Below are 17,424 nucleotides of genomic sequence, written 5' to 3'. Positions count from 1 at the left end.
GTCCCCTGAATCTGAATAGGCCTACTTCAATCTGTAAATTTGAATAGGTCCACAAAGCTTTGGTCACAATGTGACTGGATTCTCCCAACACTTGATGATCAGTGGTTAATCCACTATGCAAATATTGTCGCTTGCTTGACTATCCTAATCCTGAATTCTCTCATGTTTACAGTGGTGAAATCAATTTAACTATACATTTAGTCAACTAGGCTATACAATTTTGAGGTACTCTACTTGAGTATTTCCTTTTAATGCAACTTCAACTCTACTACATTTCAGAAGCTTTTTTTTTTTTACCTTTACCTTTAAGATTTTGCACACAAAATGTGAGCATTTTATTTAGATAGGCTATTTATTGTTGATTAATATGTAGCGATAGTAGCCTATAGTACATTAAGTAGTACCGTTATTGGTTCCAGCTTGTCAATACAAATACAAATGCTACTTACATATTAATGCACATTAATAATTAAATACGTTAAATAGGCTACATAACACTCACATGGGCTATCTTTCTGCATGAGTACTTATATTTTTAATACTCCAAGTAGACCTACATTTAGCTGATTATGTACTTTAAGTGTAGGATTTGAACTTATTTGGTGAATCAAATTTACACTATGGCATTGCTACCTTTAGTAGGCTCGTAATTAAAAAGAGCTTAATACTTCTACCACTGCTCGTTATATCGGTATTGTGGACTCTGGTGCTCGTTTAAATGCGCCACTAGAACACTTCCTTGGTAGGCTAGCTACTCATCTTTGAAAGTTTGTTTATGCTGCTGTACTGTATAATCATAAGATACTATGAGAGTCCATGTATTTAACTGAGACTCCATACTCGCCACTTAGCCCCGGAAAAGTCGACAGGCTTCTTTTATTTAACCAATTTGATGACTCAAAGTACGCTTTTCATCACATAAAAATCTAACAAACCTGACCACTTGATATGATGTTCTGGAAATTTGCCGCGGCCTCCTTTTTTTCCGCAAAATGATAGCCGTCTTGTCCAATCGCGACTCAAGTAGAAGCTTGTCCCCGCCTGTTTCTGGCTCTTGAAAGTGCCTGGACTAATCAGCGCTCGCCTCCGTGTGTTCAGCCATTTTGTAAGAAAATCAAGCAAGTCTGCCGCCCTACCTTCGCTTCAGACCTGCAGTTTTTTCTTGTGCAATGGACGGGTAAGTGAAAAAGAACCACACTTAAGACTTAATTTTATTAGGCAAACCGACCGCTGTGTATTCCACTTTCATATTTCAGTTGCTTATTACAATAATTTGATACCGATTGCGGTTTCACTTAACCGTTAGACCTGGAAAGTTTTGAAGCCGTTTTTTTTCATCAAAACATGCAACAGTTAGCTGGACCGTAACGTTGAGCTAACCAGCAGCTGCTAGCCATCGCCACTGCTAACAAACGTTAGTTATGTGAACCGTTTGAACGGACATGTTTTTATCCTTTTATGTAAACGGGACTGACGCTAAGCATACGTTAACGTTAGTTAATTAGTGTGAACACACTTTTTATTTCAGCAACATACTCGTAGTAACGCAAACATTAGTTAACATTGGCTAACTTTAACGTTACCTTCGTAACGTAACTTGGTTATAAGGGAGCTCGAGCGCTAGCTAAAGCAACGTGTCTCATTTCCGCATTCATTTGTCTGCGGAGTGCCAGTGCCATGTTGAAGATGTCTGGCTTTAACATTTTCCGTTGATTTAATCAGGGACTTCTATACCAGGTTGGATTAACAGGGTATAGTACATAATGCCAAGGTGTTTACAATTAAGCGTATTTTACCCTTTTGATCAGCACAACCGTTTAAAGGACTTCAATGCACTGTTTCATCGAACTCGCTCAGCAATACGCTCGACGTAAATTTATTTTACCCATTATTACTTGTAAGTATGCTTTAAGTGTCAACACTGAAGTTTGCTTTGCCAACCCATTACAGCCGCCTAGACGCTGACTTGTATCCTCTGGGATCCGGCTACGTCCCTGAAATTGAGTAAGTATTTTGTTTATTTTAGCATAACTGGCTTTAGCTCGAATTATTGAAGTGCAATGCGTTCTGAATTTCAAGCTTCGGAAATGAATGAGGAAGTCAAGTACGCTTCTGGTTGAATCGTAGTATCGGTCCTTTTGTAAAGAATAGCTAGAGTTTGCAGAGTGCATACTATTCTGCTGTTGTGAGGAGTTTTAACTGGATCTCATGATGGACCAGGGTCCATTTTCTTTTCCTGTGTACACATAATTATGAACTTCATTTCTCTTTCACAGAGGTGTCCATGACATATCAGTTGGCACAAAGGTAAGCAGTTTTTTTTAATCCTCGTCATATTTCAGCTGTGCTTTTTTTCACTTCACCTCATTTCACTGACTACAAAATGAATATCACAAGCTCAAATGTGTGTTAAATTCCTGACATGTCCTTGCAAAGTAAACTTGTAGTTGTACATTTGTGAGTGGCATTAATTATAAAACTGTGGTTCCAGTAGGTTTTGTAGCGTTTTTTTTTTTCTTCGTTTTTTTTCCTTTTTACAACAAGTCAGAACGGAAATGGAAAAGAACTGTGGTGACACTGGGGACTTGAGACACAGTTTGCAAGAGCTTCCTCTATAATTACAGGACTGCTGTCCAAAGCTCCATTTCTCATGTGTAATAAGTTTTCAGTTGCAGACTGGCTCATCTTTTTAGATGTACAACGGTCAGCACATAGAGGTTTCAGCAACTCCCAAGACTGGACATGGAATATTTGTCATTAAGAATAGATTTCTTAGGTGGGGTATCAGAATTTCCAGGCCTGTTTCTGTTGGGGTCTGTGGCTGTAGGGAAATTAAATAAACTTCCTGTTTTTTTTTGTTTTTTTTTGTTCTTTTAATAGCATGTTGTCCTTACTGGAATGTTAAGAAAGCAGCTGAATCCTGCCCTGGCGCTTGATATTTATTCAGCCTTGTCTCTAGCAGAAGACTATTTAACAAACACCAGTGAAACCAGTGTTTTTGTATAGATCTGCTCTTATTTCCAGTGATAAGCTGTTGTACGCCTATGTAACTGGAATAGCAGCCCTTCGTTACATGTTTGTTAAAAGGGGGGGGAGACATGTTTTTGGCAAACTGCTGGTTTTTCACTTGCATAACCAATAAAAATGCCTGCCTAAGTAGTAATCCTTGTTAACAGGGCCTGAGGCAGCTATGTGTAGGAGTAATTTAACTCAAACTTAGGGCTGTAACCATCCTGCCGCAACTGTCCTCATCCTCCCGGCCAAAGGTCTTAACACTGTTTAAACAAGCACTGTGATACACAGACCCGTAATCAGGACACACCCCACCCGTTTTATTCATTTCAGTAAGGCCTGTTTTTTAAACGTGAACAGTGTACATTTGAATGTGTTGATCGGTACTCAAGATTTGACTCCATGTGATTTCTTTTCTTTAACTTTAAAGTTTTTTTTATTTTGGATTTAATGTACTGTGGTAATGAAAATGCTGAGTTATGGTGAGCTGCCTTGCTGGAATCTGTAATTATTCCGTCTGGGCAGAGCGTCTAGCATTCCGCGGTCGCATTCCAATCTCCCCCCTCCAGCCCCCTGGTGAGGCACAGTGCCCTGCCCCCTCCACTGGCAGAGGCAGATCACAGTGAACAAACATGTTTGTACCTGTGCTCCTCTCCTTTGTGCTTTTCCTGAGAGATTACCGCCCACCAACCCCCCCCTCCCAAAAGAGTCCAAAATGAGGTTGCTTGTAGATGCGAACACAAGTACAATAAATCATCTCAGATTTAGTTTCCTTACAACATCATGATGATTTATTTATTTTTTCCGAATGCTGCAAAAACCCCATGTTCTTTTCCTCATCCTTTTTTGATGCAATGCAAACCAGGTGTGATGTGGTGTATGGAGCAGGGAAATGCCCCTAGTCCATGTCTTCCCCCCCCCCCTTTTTATTTTTTTTATTTTTTGTAATTAAGTTCAAGGTAGGCTATTGTAAGTTAGAGGAAGCTGCTCAACAGTTTCAGCATGCGGGCCATTAATGTGTCATTGTCCCCTGAAGGTTGCTATTATACTGTCAGCGTCCCAAGCAAACAAAGGATGTGAACAAGTCGATACACATTTAGTGGTTTTTTGTTGGAGAAATGGGTTTTGGCACGGTGTTGGAGTCACTCTTTTTACAAGCTCTTTTCTTTTAGTGGCTTTGTAATAGGACTGGATGATATATTTATAGTTATTTACTAAATATTTCGAACAAAGCACACATTGCTTGAAATTAAGATGTCTTGGGGGGGAAGAGTTATATTTTAATGTAAATCAAGTTTCCTAAAAAGGTAGAAAATAAATAACTTGCATTTTTTGCAACAAACTCAATTTTATCTAAACTATTGCCATGTTAGAAGAAGAAAAAACCCAGCATCTTTTGCAAGTAAAATACATTTTAAATGTTGCAATATCAAAAGTAAAACGCAGGGCTTTCAAGCGGGGGGTCGGAGTTCATGTTCAGGAAAAGTTAACAAGACTTTCACCCAGGAAACGGGTGTTTGTAATATCCTCGCCATTTTGGTGTCTTAACGCAACTGTCGTCGCTGCGTGACGGTCACATTTTGTTGGCTAAACTTAACAGGATTAAAAAATAACTTTGGTTAGAGGTTCTGAATTTCGTCTTTGACTACTTTTCTATTGAACGCCCAGCCCTACTTTGTAACTTAACTTTGTGCTGCTCTGCACTCTTTCCACACGCCTACTGAAGCTATAGGTAAATTATTCAGTCATATATTACACAATCCTCTGTTTTGTATGTGACTTGATGAACCTGCTCTGTACTATAGACTGTCTTAGCTCTGTGGTTATTTTTAAAATGAGGGAGCGAGAATCCTGCCATAGAACACTAACCATCAGTCCCCAGGAGGAAGTTTAGCAAAACACTGGAAGCAGGCCTGATCTTGCTGCGTTTCCTGTTTGGAGTTGGTCTGCTGACTGATAATGTGACACTGCCCTCCCACAAGCATTGACTCGGGGGTGAGCCACTTCCTTCATTTCTCATGGCTTGCATCTGGCCTTGGCCCATTTAACAAGCAAACATATTGTTGTTTTTTCTGCTAACTCCCCACATGTCTTTTGACATTCATATTTTAACCATTAGGTGTGTGTTTAATGAGTTAACTGGACGCTCCCATTTTTTTTAATATAATTAAAAAAAAACCTTAGACAGTTTTTCTTGTCTTGCATTCTATTTTGTACCTTAGTTATCTTACATCAGCCTGCCAAGTATGCATTCCATTTATGTAAATATTTAAACATTTGCTAAAACTGGGAGGCCCCTGATCATGAAGCCACAGTGAAAAGACATAGGAATGTCTCTTGTTGCTCTACATTCATGAATTGAGATAGCAGATCCAGTTTGTGTGGGCCTTAGAGTGAGAGTGACTGACTCAGCCAAACCATCTGGAAATCAAAGGGTAGTTTATATTACTGCTTACAGTCTGTTGCTCTCATGGCAACACACTGCCCCTTTAAAGTGTTAAGAGGGACCACCAAATGTTCTGTTTCAAATCACCTTATTTCTGCCACCCCCCCTCTCCACCTTCCACATGTAAAGGCCGAGATTCACAAGGTGACGCAGAATGCTAGCAAACCTGCATGACTGGTTGTTGTTAAAGCGCTTCGGGGCTCTTGAACTCCCAGAGAGTCCTTGGGGCTCCATATGTGTGTGCGCTGCCGTGTAACAATGCCCCTAGTCTCAGCCGGAACAGGACGTTCATTGTAGAGCTTAGGCTGCTGAGCCTCTTCTTGTGACTGCTGTACTTCATCTCGCACAACCACAAACTCACACACAACCATGAGAACAGCCCTGAAACAGCACTTTATATCGACGAGAGAGCGGGAGGACAGACAAGGCTGTTTCAGCAGACAGTAAACTAGTGTGGGCTGGGAGTATGCCCATCTTGTCTTCTGATCTAGGGGGCTTGTGTGTTATCCTTCCTCCTCATGCTGAACAATGAGAAGATGGGTTGTACTGACTGACAGCTGCTGTCAAGCGAAGGTGTTACTGCTGACTTGTGTGCTTTAAGCTGAGTAGAAGCTGTTCCTCGAGTGTGATTGGTGTTCAAAAGTGATCATTTGGCACATTGCCCTAAGATTTGGAACTAGAGAATACTGTTTAATAGTATGAATGAGACGGGAAGACATGATAATGATGAAGTCAAATATCCTTGCTGACAAGCTATGTCATTTAATTCTTCCTGGTGAGGGAGGTGCAGTTCTACTCGAGCAGGTTTGCTCAATCCTCTTTGGTTATCAGATTACTTCTTGCTTTATCACACACTGGCTCTGTAATATGAGAGCTGGGCTCTCCACCTGCTATGCCATGTCCTCATTGGTGAATACACTGAAGTGAACCATTGTTTTCTCTTTCTGCAGAGGGGATCCGACGAACTCTTTTCTTCCTGCATATCCAACGGACCCTATATCATGAATGCAGGTAAGGGGGTTGCCATGGAGGGGTGAATCCTTTTTATTGAAGTGCTTGTCGTTTCTGTGTTTGTGTTGCCATGACGATCAATCCATTATTCAAGGAGAACCAGAGCCTCCTGTTCCACCCCTGATTGTATCTGCTTATGTTTTTCTGCAGCCAATGGCAACGACAGCAAAAAATTCAAAGGTGACGTCCGCAGCCCTGGTGTTCCGTCACGTGTGGTCCATGTACGCAAACTGCCCAACGACATAAATGAGGCTGAAGTTATTGGCCTGGGACTGCCCTTTGGGAAGGTCACTAATCTGCTGATGCTGAAAGGGAAAAATCAGGTGTGTGTGTCTGCTCATCAAACCTGTATGACTTGAACTCCTGGGTGAGATTTCTCTTTAGGCCTGGGATAAAGGATCAGCTTTCTAGTCTTCTGTCCTGACCTGAATATTATGACAATTACCCTTTTGTTATATCCTCATGGTTTAGTGAGTAGGACGAGAATTATTTGAGATTTCCTTAAGCCCAGTTTAGACCAAAGATTCACGACGAGACAAAACCATTTTTGAACGTTGCAGGGAAAAGTTGCAGAGGTCTGAACTAGCTTGACTCGAACCAGCTCGACTCAAGCCAGCTGATGGTTTCGCTGTGACTCAGCTGGTCGAGACGCAGAGGCTGGTTTTAGAATGAACGGGATGTCGCCCCTTTCAACAGCCAATAGAGAAGTCGGCTATAAACTATGAAAATAAAATGATCCATAATCCATTTTATTTTTGTTACGTGTGTGTGTCGAAATGGCAGAGTTTTAGACGGAGCCTCAACCGCTCGAAAGAAGAAAGTGGCAAATATTAAATTTGGCAAACTAAAAGTAAAAACCGGTGATGTGCAGAAAAAATGCAAGGGTTAAAACGGACCTGCTAAATTTTTGTAATGCTTAATAAACGTTGCCTAAGAGTGGCACTTCATATGTGATGGGAGAAACCAATTGAATGGGTTTCTCTGGTCCTCCCCTGTAGGCTTTCTTGGAACTGAACAGCGAGGAGTGTGCACAGACGATGGTGAGCTACTACTCCTCTGTCACCCCTGTCATCAGAAACCACCCCATTTACATGCAATACTCAACCCATAAAGAGCTCAAGACGGACAACTCCCCCAACCAAGTGGTAAGAGTTTGTGCTCACACACTTCCTTTTCAAGTCAACGGTTTGCTGAATAGAGAAATCTTATTTTTAATTTTTCTTCCACAAGTCTCAAATGTATTGGTAGGAACTTGATGATCCTTTTTAAAGACATTGAAGAGTGCAACATGTTTGTGAGAATTTTATAGGTAAACCACAGGGCATGTTAAAAAAAGGCCTCCGTTCAATTGCCTTAAACTAAAAAATCATCACCTACAATCTCTCATTAACTTATTACTGCATATGTTTCTCCATCCATGCTAAGAAATGTCTTTCTTTTTCTCCCTAGCGTGCACAGGCAGCTCTGCAGGCAGTCAATGCACTGCATGGAGGTGGGATGGCAAGCATGGCCATTCCTGCAGATGCAGCTAGCATGGGAGGAGCAGGGTCGCAAAGCCCTGTACTCCGAGTCATAGTGGAAAATCTCTTCTACCCCGTCACCCTGGATGTACTACACCAGGTATAGGCAGTTTTGTAATTTGTTTGAGCAACTACAGTTACCTAAAGTGTGTGTGTTTTTTAGTTGTTTTTTTTTAAACACCTGCAATTATATAAGCAGACCTACCTGATTTTCTACTATTGTACTCAATAAAAAAAAATTAGCAGTGGAACACACAACTGCATTGTTCCATGTGTACTCAACCTACTGTACATGTTGAAAGTTTGTTGTTGCATTTGTTTCTCCATTCCTCGTTACTGAGCGCTACATAAACAAAATATGCATGTTGGTAATGGTGGTAGTTTAAATAACATCCAAATGTATTCCCTTTTTGTTTATCTTCCAGTACAGTTTTAAAGAAAATGTGTGATGTGCCCCTAATTGTGCTGTCTCCCCCTCCAGATTTTCTCTAAGTTTGGCACAGTGCTGAAAATCATAACTTTCACTAAGAACAACCAGTTCCAGGCTCTGATCCAGTATGCTGATGGCTTAACAGCTCAGCACTCCAAACTGGTAAGACTGGTACAACTGTTGCTCTTAGTCATGTTTCATTCTGACGTTGTTACCACCACTTTAGCAGTAGGGTTGAGTTGGCACATTGCAGCGTCAGTGTAAACATCGTGGGACCAGTTGACGTAACATGAAACTGTAGTTAAAATCACAAGTGAAAAACATCACTTATGTTGTCTGAAGTCTAATGCTCCAATATTTGTCTCAGTCTCTGGATGGACAGAACATCTACAATGCCTGCTGTACCCTGAGAATCAGCTTCTCCAAGCTCACCAGCCTCAATGTCAAGTACAACAATGACAAGAGCAGGGATTACACCCGACCAGACCTCCCCAATGCGGATTCACAGCCCTCCATTGACCATCAGACCATGGCTGCTTTTGGTAAAATGCATAGCCAGTTGCCTTTTTTGAATTAGCACTTCTAGGTTTTACTTGGCCAAATGTGTAAGCACTTTCCAAACATTTTCTAATTTGCTTGGGGGGCTGATCATATCGCAAGCACAAATTAGGTTTTTATGTTCTTATTTTTGTTCCATTTTGTCTTGTCCCAGCTGCTCCTGGCCTAATCTCAGCCTCTCCTTATGGTGGAGCTCATGCCTTCCCCCCAACCTTTGCCATCCAGCAGGCATCAGGTCAGTACTATACAGTACAAGGTCAGTTCTTCTACCAGCTATTCAATTTTGAGTGAGACCTATATCTCTTCTTCAAACATTCGCCTGCTATCTGCAGTATGTTATTGGCCTTAATGCTAACACTGTTCATATATTTCCCGGTGTTTGTGTTCTGTTATTTACCATTTTGCTTCAGTATGTAGATTGCAATACATAAAAGTGAAAGTCAATTTTGTTCCTCCTTAGGGCTGTCGATGCCTGGTATGCCTAGCCTGGCGTCCCTGGGTGTGGGCCATGGTGGCATGGCGGCTGCTGCAGCGGCCGCTAGCCGCCTTGGCCTGTCGGGGCTCACGGCCTCTGGGGGACACCATGTCCTGTTGGTCAGCAATCTGAACCCTGAGGTCAGTACACTTACTAGGTTTAAACAGTTATACATCCTGCCTCTGTCAGTGCAGTGCTGAGAAACATAAACATGTTACAGTGCCATTTGTTTACACTATGGTTAATGGGCCTGGACCCATTGGTGCAAGAGCTCCAGTGTTTTGCAGACAATTTCCCAACGGCCACATGTGATCAGACTAGTTGGGGTCCCCTAACCACGGTTTTTAATTAAAAGGGGTCATCAAAACCTCTTCTCTTTCAGGACCTCTCTGTTTGACCAAACCTGCTGCATTTCTGACCTGCCACTTTGCTCACTGTGAATTTTAAGTTTATTCAAAACACTAACTTCTTTTTAACTTACCATTTCATATCTTCATTTTTGTCCATTAGTTGAAATCATTCTTGAGTTGTTGGAGAGACAATATTACTTTTTTTCCTAGTATCTTTTTTAAAGAAATGAACCATGTACATGATTTAGGTCATTTTTTTTTTTTAATATAGTGTTTAGAATGTATAAGTAGTCTGTCACGCTCATTACATTTATTGTAGTTATGTAGTCATTACATTAAAGATGTTCATTTTAAGATCAGCTTTTAAGTTGGAACAGGTATATTAAAATTGACATTCAGATTTGACTGTTTTTCTCTAATGTAATTTTTAAATAATCTAAACAGCCAGCCTGTAATTAAAAGTACATATTGTCTCTGCCTTTTTCTGTATTTCATTGTTAATCTTTTTTTCTCTTCTTTTTCTCCTAGTGTTCCCATAGTGACAGTGCATTTTAATTTAGCCAGTTCTACTGTCTGAAGCACTACATTTCTTTGTGTATACTGACCTTGTTTTTTTTTTTACTTCCTTTTTCTCTCTCTTCTCTTCTCTGTCCCCCTCTCCCTCTTTGTTTTAAAACCCCCTCACCTCAACTCTTGCCAACTGACTGCACGCCCCACGACCAATTGTTCCCTCTGTCCTCCTCTCCCCTCTGCCACTCCTGTTACTACTACCCCAACCCTCTTTCTCCCCAATTCATCATCCCCAATTTGGACACCACCCACAAATTGAAAACACAACAAAAACACAACATTGGCTCCTCATTTTGTCTGTCCCTTTGCTATCTTTCTTTCCTCCACCTCATCTCTTTTCTTCCTCCCCTCTCATGCTCTCTTTAAATCCTCTACTCCTTCTCCTCTTGTCCTCTTCATTCTCTTCGTCCCTCATGCCTCTCCTTCCTCCATGGTACTGTGGCCTTCCTGTGGACCTCGCTGCCTGTGGCCTGCGGACATGTCCTGACTCCACTCCACTGTCCTCCGCTCCGTCTCTTTTCCCCTGTCCCCTGTTCCCTATCCCCCTTTGGCCCCCTGCCCCGCTGCTCCCCCTGCTGTCTCTAAAGAGCGTTACGCCACACTGCCTCTTTATTCTTTTCGGTACGTTATCATCCTTTCATCTCCTTTTTTATTACTACTGTTACCTGGCAAGGTGGGCATGTCTTGTCTCATGTTGTTGGCTTTGTTTTTTTTAACCACTGATGGCTCATCATCAGGCTACAGGGCTATGAAGGGTGGGGGTGTCTGTTTGTTTTGGGGTTTGTATGACCTGTTTTGGTTGTTGTGGGTTTGTGTGAGCAAAGTAAGGCGAACACCACACAAAGCTGCAGCATTTCATTTATAACGGCAGTGGTTTACTGTCCATGGGCAATGGATAGTTTTTTCCTCTTCAAAGAGCACAGCCTCTCAATGAATTATTGCCTCACTAAACAGAAACGCGGGGCTCATTTTGTTTGGGAATGAGGCGGGAAGCCGATCTAAATTCTAAAGCATCACCCCCAGTAAGAGGATAACGGTAAATCTTTTATTTAGTTTGGACGGTCTAATTTCAAGCCATGAAAACTGAGCAAATTTAGTTTGTCAGGTTGATTTTCTGTGGTTGCCTTGAGTCACTCAGTAACGGTACATAATCGGATGAAATGCTGCTGCTTTTTTAGTGGTTATGAGTTGACATATCCCTCTGATTATGTCACCATATTATTTCTTTGCGGTTGTCTGTTACATCAATGTAGATATATATGCATGTTTAGTTTATTCCTGCATGTCTCTCTATAATGCCCATAAGTTGGTCAAGAAATCAGCTTTTTCTTCACTGTAGAGCGATCAAACCGATCAGGACACGTCATTTTACTACACTTTGATTTTTGCCTTCAGATCACTACCTCTCCCTTCTCAAGCATAACCATTTTAGCTGCCGGCATCTGTAATTGTAGTCTAAGAGGGCTTTATGTAGGATTAGTTGTAGAGATCCCATGCAGAATTGAACATAAAATTAGTAGAATAGCCTGACAATTACTTAATAATCAGACCATGTTCATTTAGTAGCAGTATGAATATCCCTGATGTGATGATTTAAATAGTTTTTTTGTTGCTGTGACTGGCTGTGTAGCTCTTGTTAAGGCTGTGTTCTTTGTTGCACTTGTTTTGTGACCCCTCCTTTTTCCTCCCTAGGTGTGTACGGTGATGTCATGAGAGTCAAGATCCTGTTTAATAAAAAGGAGAATGCTCTGATCCAGATGTCTGATAGCACACAGGCTCAGCTAGGTAGCTCCACTTGTTCCCTGCAAACACAATTTGCCTTCTTTTGATGTATCATTTTCTTTCATCTTGCTTCCGCCTTGCATCGTTTTACCATACATTGTTAGGAGCTTTTACCTAGTGGGCTCCAACTGAGCAAACGAGGCAGGAATTAATTTGTCTTAATGTTACTCAGCTATGAGCCACCTGAATGGCCAGCGTCTCCACGGCAGGGCCATGCGTGTGACCTCATCGAAACACACCACAGTGCAGCTGCCCAGAGAAGGCCACGAGGACCAGGGCCTCACAAAGGACTACAGCAACTCACCGCTGCACCGTTTCAAGAAGCCTGGCTCCAAAAATTACTCCAACATCTTCCCACCCTCTGCAACACTCCACCTCTCCAACATACCGTGAGTGCTGCTGCAAGAGTCTCCTTTTCATTCCCACTCTCTCCCCAGCAGCTTTTGTGCTGTAAGCTTTTTCATTTGTTGTCCTGACCCATTGTTTTCCTTAAGTGCTTGGGATTAAGTACTTGTGACAGTATTTTCTAAACTTGCTACTCTATAGAGGTTCATTTTTAGATGTAATCAGGCCTTTTGTTTCACAATACGAGTAAATAAACATGAAAATACGAATAAGTAAAGGGAATGTCAACTTCTTTGTTTTCCCCCTCTGCTTTCAGGCCTTCTGTGGTGGAGGATGACCTCAGGAGGCTTTTTGCCAGCTCAGGAGCCACAGTCAAGGCCTTCAAGTTCTTTCAGTAAGTCTCAGTCAACTCACTCAAATTCTTTTTATTGTTTAGAGTCTGAAAATATGTCTTGTAGAGCATAGAGAAAAATCTGATAAGAGGGAAGCCTGTTGAGCCGCTCAGAACACATTGTTCCCTCTTCATTTAACAGAAAAGACCGCAAGATGGCCCTGATCCAGATGGGCTCAGTCGAGGAGGCAATTGAATCCCTCATCGAGTTCCACAACCACGATCTGGGAGAGAACCACCACCTTCGAGTGTCCTTTTCAAAGTCCACCATCTGAGTGCCTTTCCTTCCTCCCTCCCTCCACGTCTATTGCCATCTGAATGCTACTTTTGTCAAGTTTGCCTTCAGTGGAAATGGCCACCATTACATGTATATGGCTGTGGTTCTTTGTAGAATGTTGCTCCCTTCACCGTTCTTAATCATTCCCCATCATTGTTAGGTTTGGGCACATTTTTATCGTTTCTGTAATCAATTCCTGGTTCCAATTTTTGTCATAAGTTACCAAAATATGTTAAACGAACAGCATTATTTTCTTGATTGAAGTTGTAAGGTATTTCAAAATGTAGACAATATTTCATCTTGCCACGCACAAATGGATCGTTTGCCGTTTTACACTTGTTTGAGTGAGTCCTGCTAACATTAATTGATGCTGGGGCATAGTGATTTTGACCAGGACCTTTTTAAAAACCCTACATTCTTGTACCATGCCGCAGTATGTTAGACAATTTTCGCTTAGTGGTTACAGTTTTCCTGTATCACTGCTCCCTTTTTGTGAAGTTAAGCGGTAGATCCTGCCTGTAATGATGTGAACACTACTCACGGGCATTGGCGCAAATGTAACAGACAAGGTAAGATAAGCAAATGGTCACAAACTTATTTTAGGAATCCGTAAATGGAATCAAAGCGTGTTTCGTATGGAGTTCTTGGTACTCAAACCAAATCATTAATTTGTTCCATCATAACGTTTTAACTGGGACCCTGGGAAAGGGGCAACATTCTGCAATGAAACATGTTATTGCATTGGAGGTAAAGTAGGGGCAGCTGAACTGTCACTTTAGACCAAATCGCTAAAAAAGACACCCTCCGCCACAGATGTATGCTTATGTGGATGAATCCTATCCACACCAGACACACTTCTGCATTCCTTTTCCTGTTAGTCATGTGGATATATGTGTGTGCCTTTTTTGAAATGCCACTTTGTACCTGTTTGGCCAGTCAGAAACGGTTTGATACAAAGGATTTTGTTTTGGCAAACAGACCACCAAACAATTTATTTCCCAGTATCCATTTTGATTTTATCTTCTTGTTACTACCCGCCTATTTGCTTTGGGGGATCCATACCACTATCTGAAGTCCTTTCAATATTTGTATCTGCAGTCTTGTGCCTTACTTTGCCCCAACCAGATTGCCTTAAGCATTGCTCTGGCTTTATTTGGATAATCAGTGGCTCACAAAATGCCTTTTAATTCCTTGTGGTATGTACCAGCATTGTCAACATGGGGGGGCGGGGGAGTGGCTCATTCAATCTTCTGTTTATTCTTAAACACAAATGTTTATCTAGGGATTTGTATGCATATATTCCCATTATATGTATGTAGAAACTATGAATGTAAGTCAGTTAGATGCCTAATATCCTTGCTAGGTGACGTAGGTCTGATAGGTGTATTGTGGCAGGATTTAGAGCTGTATCCAGCCTTCCTGTCTTACAGTCCCCACTCGCCTCCATTTAGTCCTTTTCTCAGTAGGGGCAATGGTGTTTGGGGCGTCATTTAATCATTTATTCATCTCTATGTGGATGACTATATATTCATTTATCTTTTAATGTTAGTATTTACATGTGTATCTCTTCTAAGCTTAACTGATACCTATATGTAGGGGCTGGGTTTGCTCACAGTGCCTTGACTACTTGAGTTTTTATTCTGAGGCTGAAACCCATTCTGGCCCGGTCAGTTGACGTTGTTTACCTCTCGTTCAGGTGTTTTATCTTTCCAGTCTGCAAAGATGCCTTTACCCCATAATATTCAGGAAATCCTACCTGTGAGAGGGCAGCTTGGAGCCATTTTCAGCTGAAAGCAACGGTCTTGGACTGTGTCTAAAAACCCTAAACCCAGCATATATATACATTATTTTATTTTTTTTTATTTTTTTTCTTAAATTCAGGATTGCAAGGTGGGATAGCCCTCACCTGTTCCTGTCTGTGTCCACTTACACCACAGTCGGGTCCTTTAGTGCACTTTTCCTCAGTGATAGATCCATCACGCTCAAGTCTTAAATGTTGTCACATTCCTGAGTGCCTCAAGCACCAGTTTCCACAGCCTCGACCACTGTAGTTTTGGACCAGATACAGATGCGCTCTGTCTCTATTTTTGTAAAAGATTATTATGCATGGTTAACGAAGCTTCATGTAGCTACAGGCGGTTATTGCTGTTAAGGACCAAAGTATCTTCTACCCCTGCTGTTTTGTAGTGTTGTGACTTCTAAAGGTTTCCCCCCACATTTCCTTAAGTACACAAGGCATCCGTTTCCTCCCCCCCGTTTCTCAGATGCCTTGGAAAAATGTCACATGAAGTTAAAATATCTTTCAGCCTATACTGTATATTGTATCTCTTTTTTTGTTGGATTGACTTTACAAAGAGCCTACTTTTGGTAGGGATTGCTTTAGAATGGATACTTAATTGAACTGCAGTCCTAGCTATGGTGTAGAAGAGTAAATGCCTTTCAATTTTTGTTAAAAGCTTTTATTTTTCTCCTTTTTATATGGGGGTGGGGTTATTGTATGAAGCGGGATTGATGGTTGTATATATTCATGTTTTTGTACCACAAAATCATTTGGATGATATCCACTTTACGTTCAAAACATGTATATTTTGATAAAACAATACACACCTATTGAGCTCTGCGGAGCTGTAAAAACAAAAAAAAACTTTTGTAACACAAATACATTAAATCTATCTGAACACAGAAGTGTCTCCGTATGTGCCCCGCTCCCCCCCCCCACATCCCCTTGCTATTCTGTTGTCTCTTCTGCTGCCTTCAATAAATCTTTAGTTTGTTTCTTCTTTCATCTGGCCTCATTTGGTTTCTGTCTCTTCCTCTCTGTCCTGTGGAACTGCTGCTCTGTATTGGTTAACACCTCGTAACATTTTCCACATTTCCCATCGTGTTTACTTCTGGTGGGTTATTTAATCTTTTACTATATTTCCAACTTTGTACTCATCCCATCTGCAACTTGACTGACCGCTCATCTGGGCTCGGCTGATCCCGTTACAAACCATTGATAAAACCGCTACGATGACGGCAGGGTGCAGAGTTCGTTAGATATGCGACGCTGGATACTTGCTATTCTCAATGATTCTGAATAATCCTTCATCCTCCTGTGCGCTGCTTTGACCTTTCCAGCTTAGTCTGACTCTGAGATGAGCTGGGTTGCTGTGGAAACAAAGTCAAAGTATCTCATGAGATGAATAATTAAGAGAAAACGCAAGCATGGCTATCAGGTATATCTGACATCCAGGTTTAGCACAAAGTCTGTCGGATGTGAGGGGGGGGACCTGAATGACAAAGTGGTCCTTCACCTCCTGAACCACCAGGGGGAGGTCTTGCTCTCTGCTGGGAACCAAAGGCTGTTGAGCAGAGGTGACTTTACCTGCCACTCACACAATGTCAATAGTTAGTGGCTTAATCTCAAGTGCCTCCTTTGGCTTTCTGGCATTATACCTTCTTTTTCTTCGACTTCCTTACACAGCGTTGGAGAGGATTAACCTCAGATCTTCCCTGCCTTTTCAGAGGGACAAATGAGAGGAGAATTTAGTCCAGCAGGTCTGTATTTGTGGCTGCCTGGAGCTGGATTCTGTGGTTTAATCCCAGCAGTTTATGGAGTGTGGTCTTAAATATGATTTGCTCCAATTTAGTTTGAATTCCACAGCGAAGGCACCTCTCTTGTTACTTTGCATAAGAAAGCTTGCTTGAAGGTTATAAAAAAAGACCAAGACTTGTCTCATACTTGCTGGGCATAACCAACCTGACCAAAGAAATCTCAGCCGCAGCTTTAAGGATGCTAAAAGAAGGTTGTACTCTTGAGCACATCATTTATTTTAATGTTGCTCCTTGAGGTACTGGAAGTTACTTGTGCCAAGATATATTCAGGTACTTATTTTATTTTTATTATCATTTATTTATTTTTAAACTCCTACTAGTCAGGGAACTCTGTGGCAGCAACTTGACGCTTTGATGCTGCTTTGATGCCTCACCCTTGTTTATCTGCAGCATCTTAGTATTTCACTCTGCACTGAGAGTAATTTAGAGCAAGGAACAGTCTACACAGAATCCTCTTTGGAATATACTGAAATGCAAAGAGATTGCATAATTTGGATGGAAGGGTAACTCAAAGTAAACCTATCCAAACATATATTTGTGATGTTTTTGGTTTATCAAATAGAAGTCTCTGGCACACAAAATATGGTACTTGATATAATTTGTATCTGTCGAGACACATGTTTAAAAGCAGAAACTGGCAAGCACTATATGTACAGCAAG

At 41.4% G+C, this 17,424-nt stretch overlaps 1 protein-coding gene across 3 annotated transcripts; it reads left to right on the top strand.

Annotated features, from left to right (window-relative positions):
• The first annotated feature begins 1,096 nt into the window (after positions 1-1,096).
• ptbp1a (polypyrimidine tract binding protein 1a) lies at positions 1,097-15,952 on the top strand. 3 transcript variants are annotated; one of them, XM_078278399.1, is made up of 16 exons: positions 1,097-1,177; positions 1,951-2,004; positions 2,277-2,307; positions 6,409-6,469; positions 6,620-6,792; positions 7,468-7,614; positions 7,919-8,089; positions 8,471-8,581; positions 8,787-8,961; positions 9,132-9,233; positions 9,438-9,592; positions 10,960-10,993; positions 12,065-12,157; positions 12,327-12,543; positions 12,816-12,893; positions 13,033-15,952. In XM_078278399.1, exons 1-16 carry the CDS (start codon positions 1,170-1,172, stop codon positions 13,163-13,165), a joined length of 1,743 nt encoding a protein of 580 aa, XP_078134525.1. In that variant the 5' UTR covers positions 1,097-1,169; the 3' UTR covers positions 13,166-15,952. The 3 variants fall into 3 exon arrangements, with proteins under 3 accessions (XP_078134525.1, XP_078134527.1, XP_078134526.1); XM_078278401.1 differs by having other exon boundaries at positions 1,098-1,177; positions 9,132-9,212; XM_078278400.1 differs by lacking the exon at positions 1,097-1,177 and adding an exon at positions 1,748-1,771.
• Positions 15,953-17,424: the final 1,472 nt, after the last annotated feature.

Source organism: Sander vitreus, chromosome 20 (genome assembly GCF_031162955.1).
Source record: "Sander vitreus isolate 19-12246 chromosome 20, sanVit1, whole genome shotgun sequence".
Classification (NCBI taxonomy): Eukaryota; Metazoa; Chordata; class Actinopteri; order Perciformes; family Percidae; genus Sander; species Sander vitreus.
Note: the sequence above shows the minus strand (reverse complement) of the source record. Positions and strands in the feature narration are given on the sequence as shown.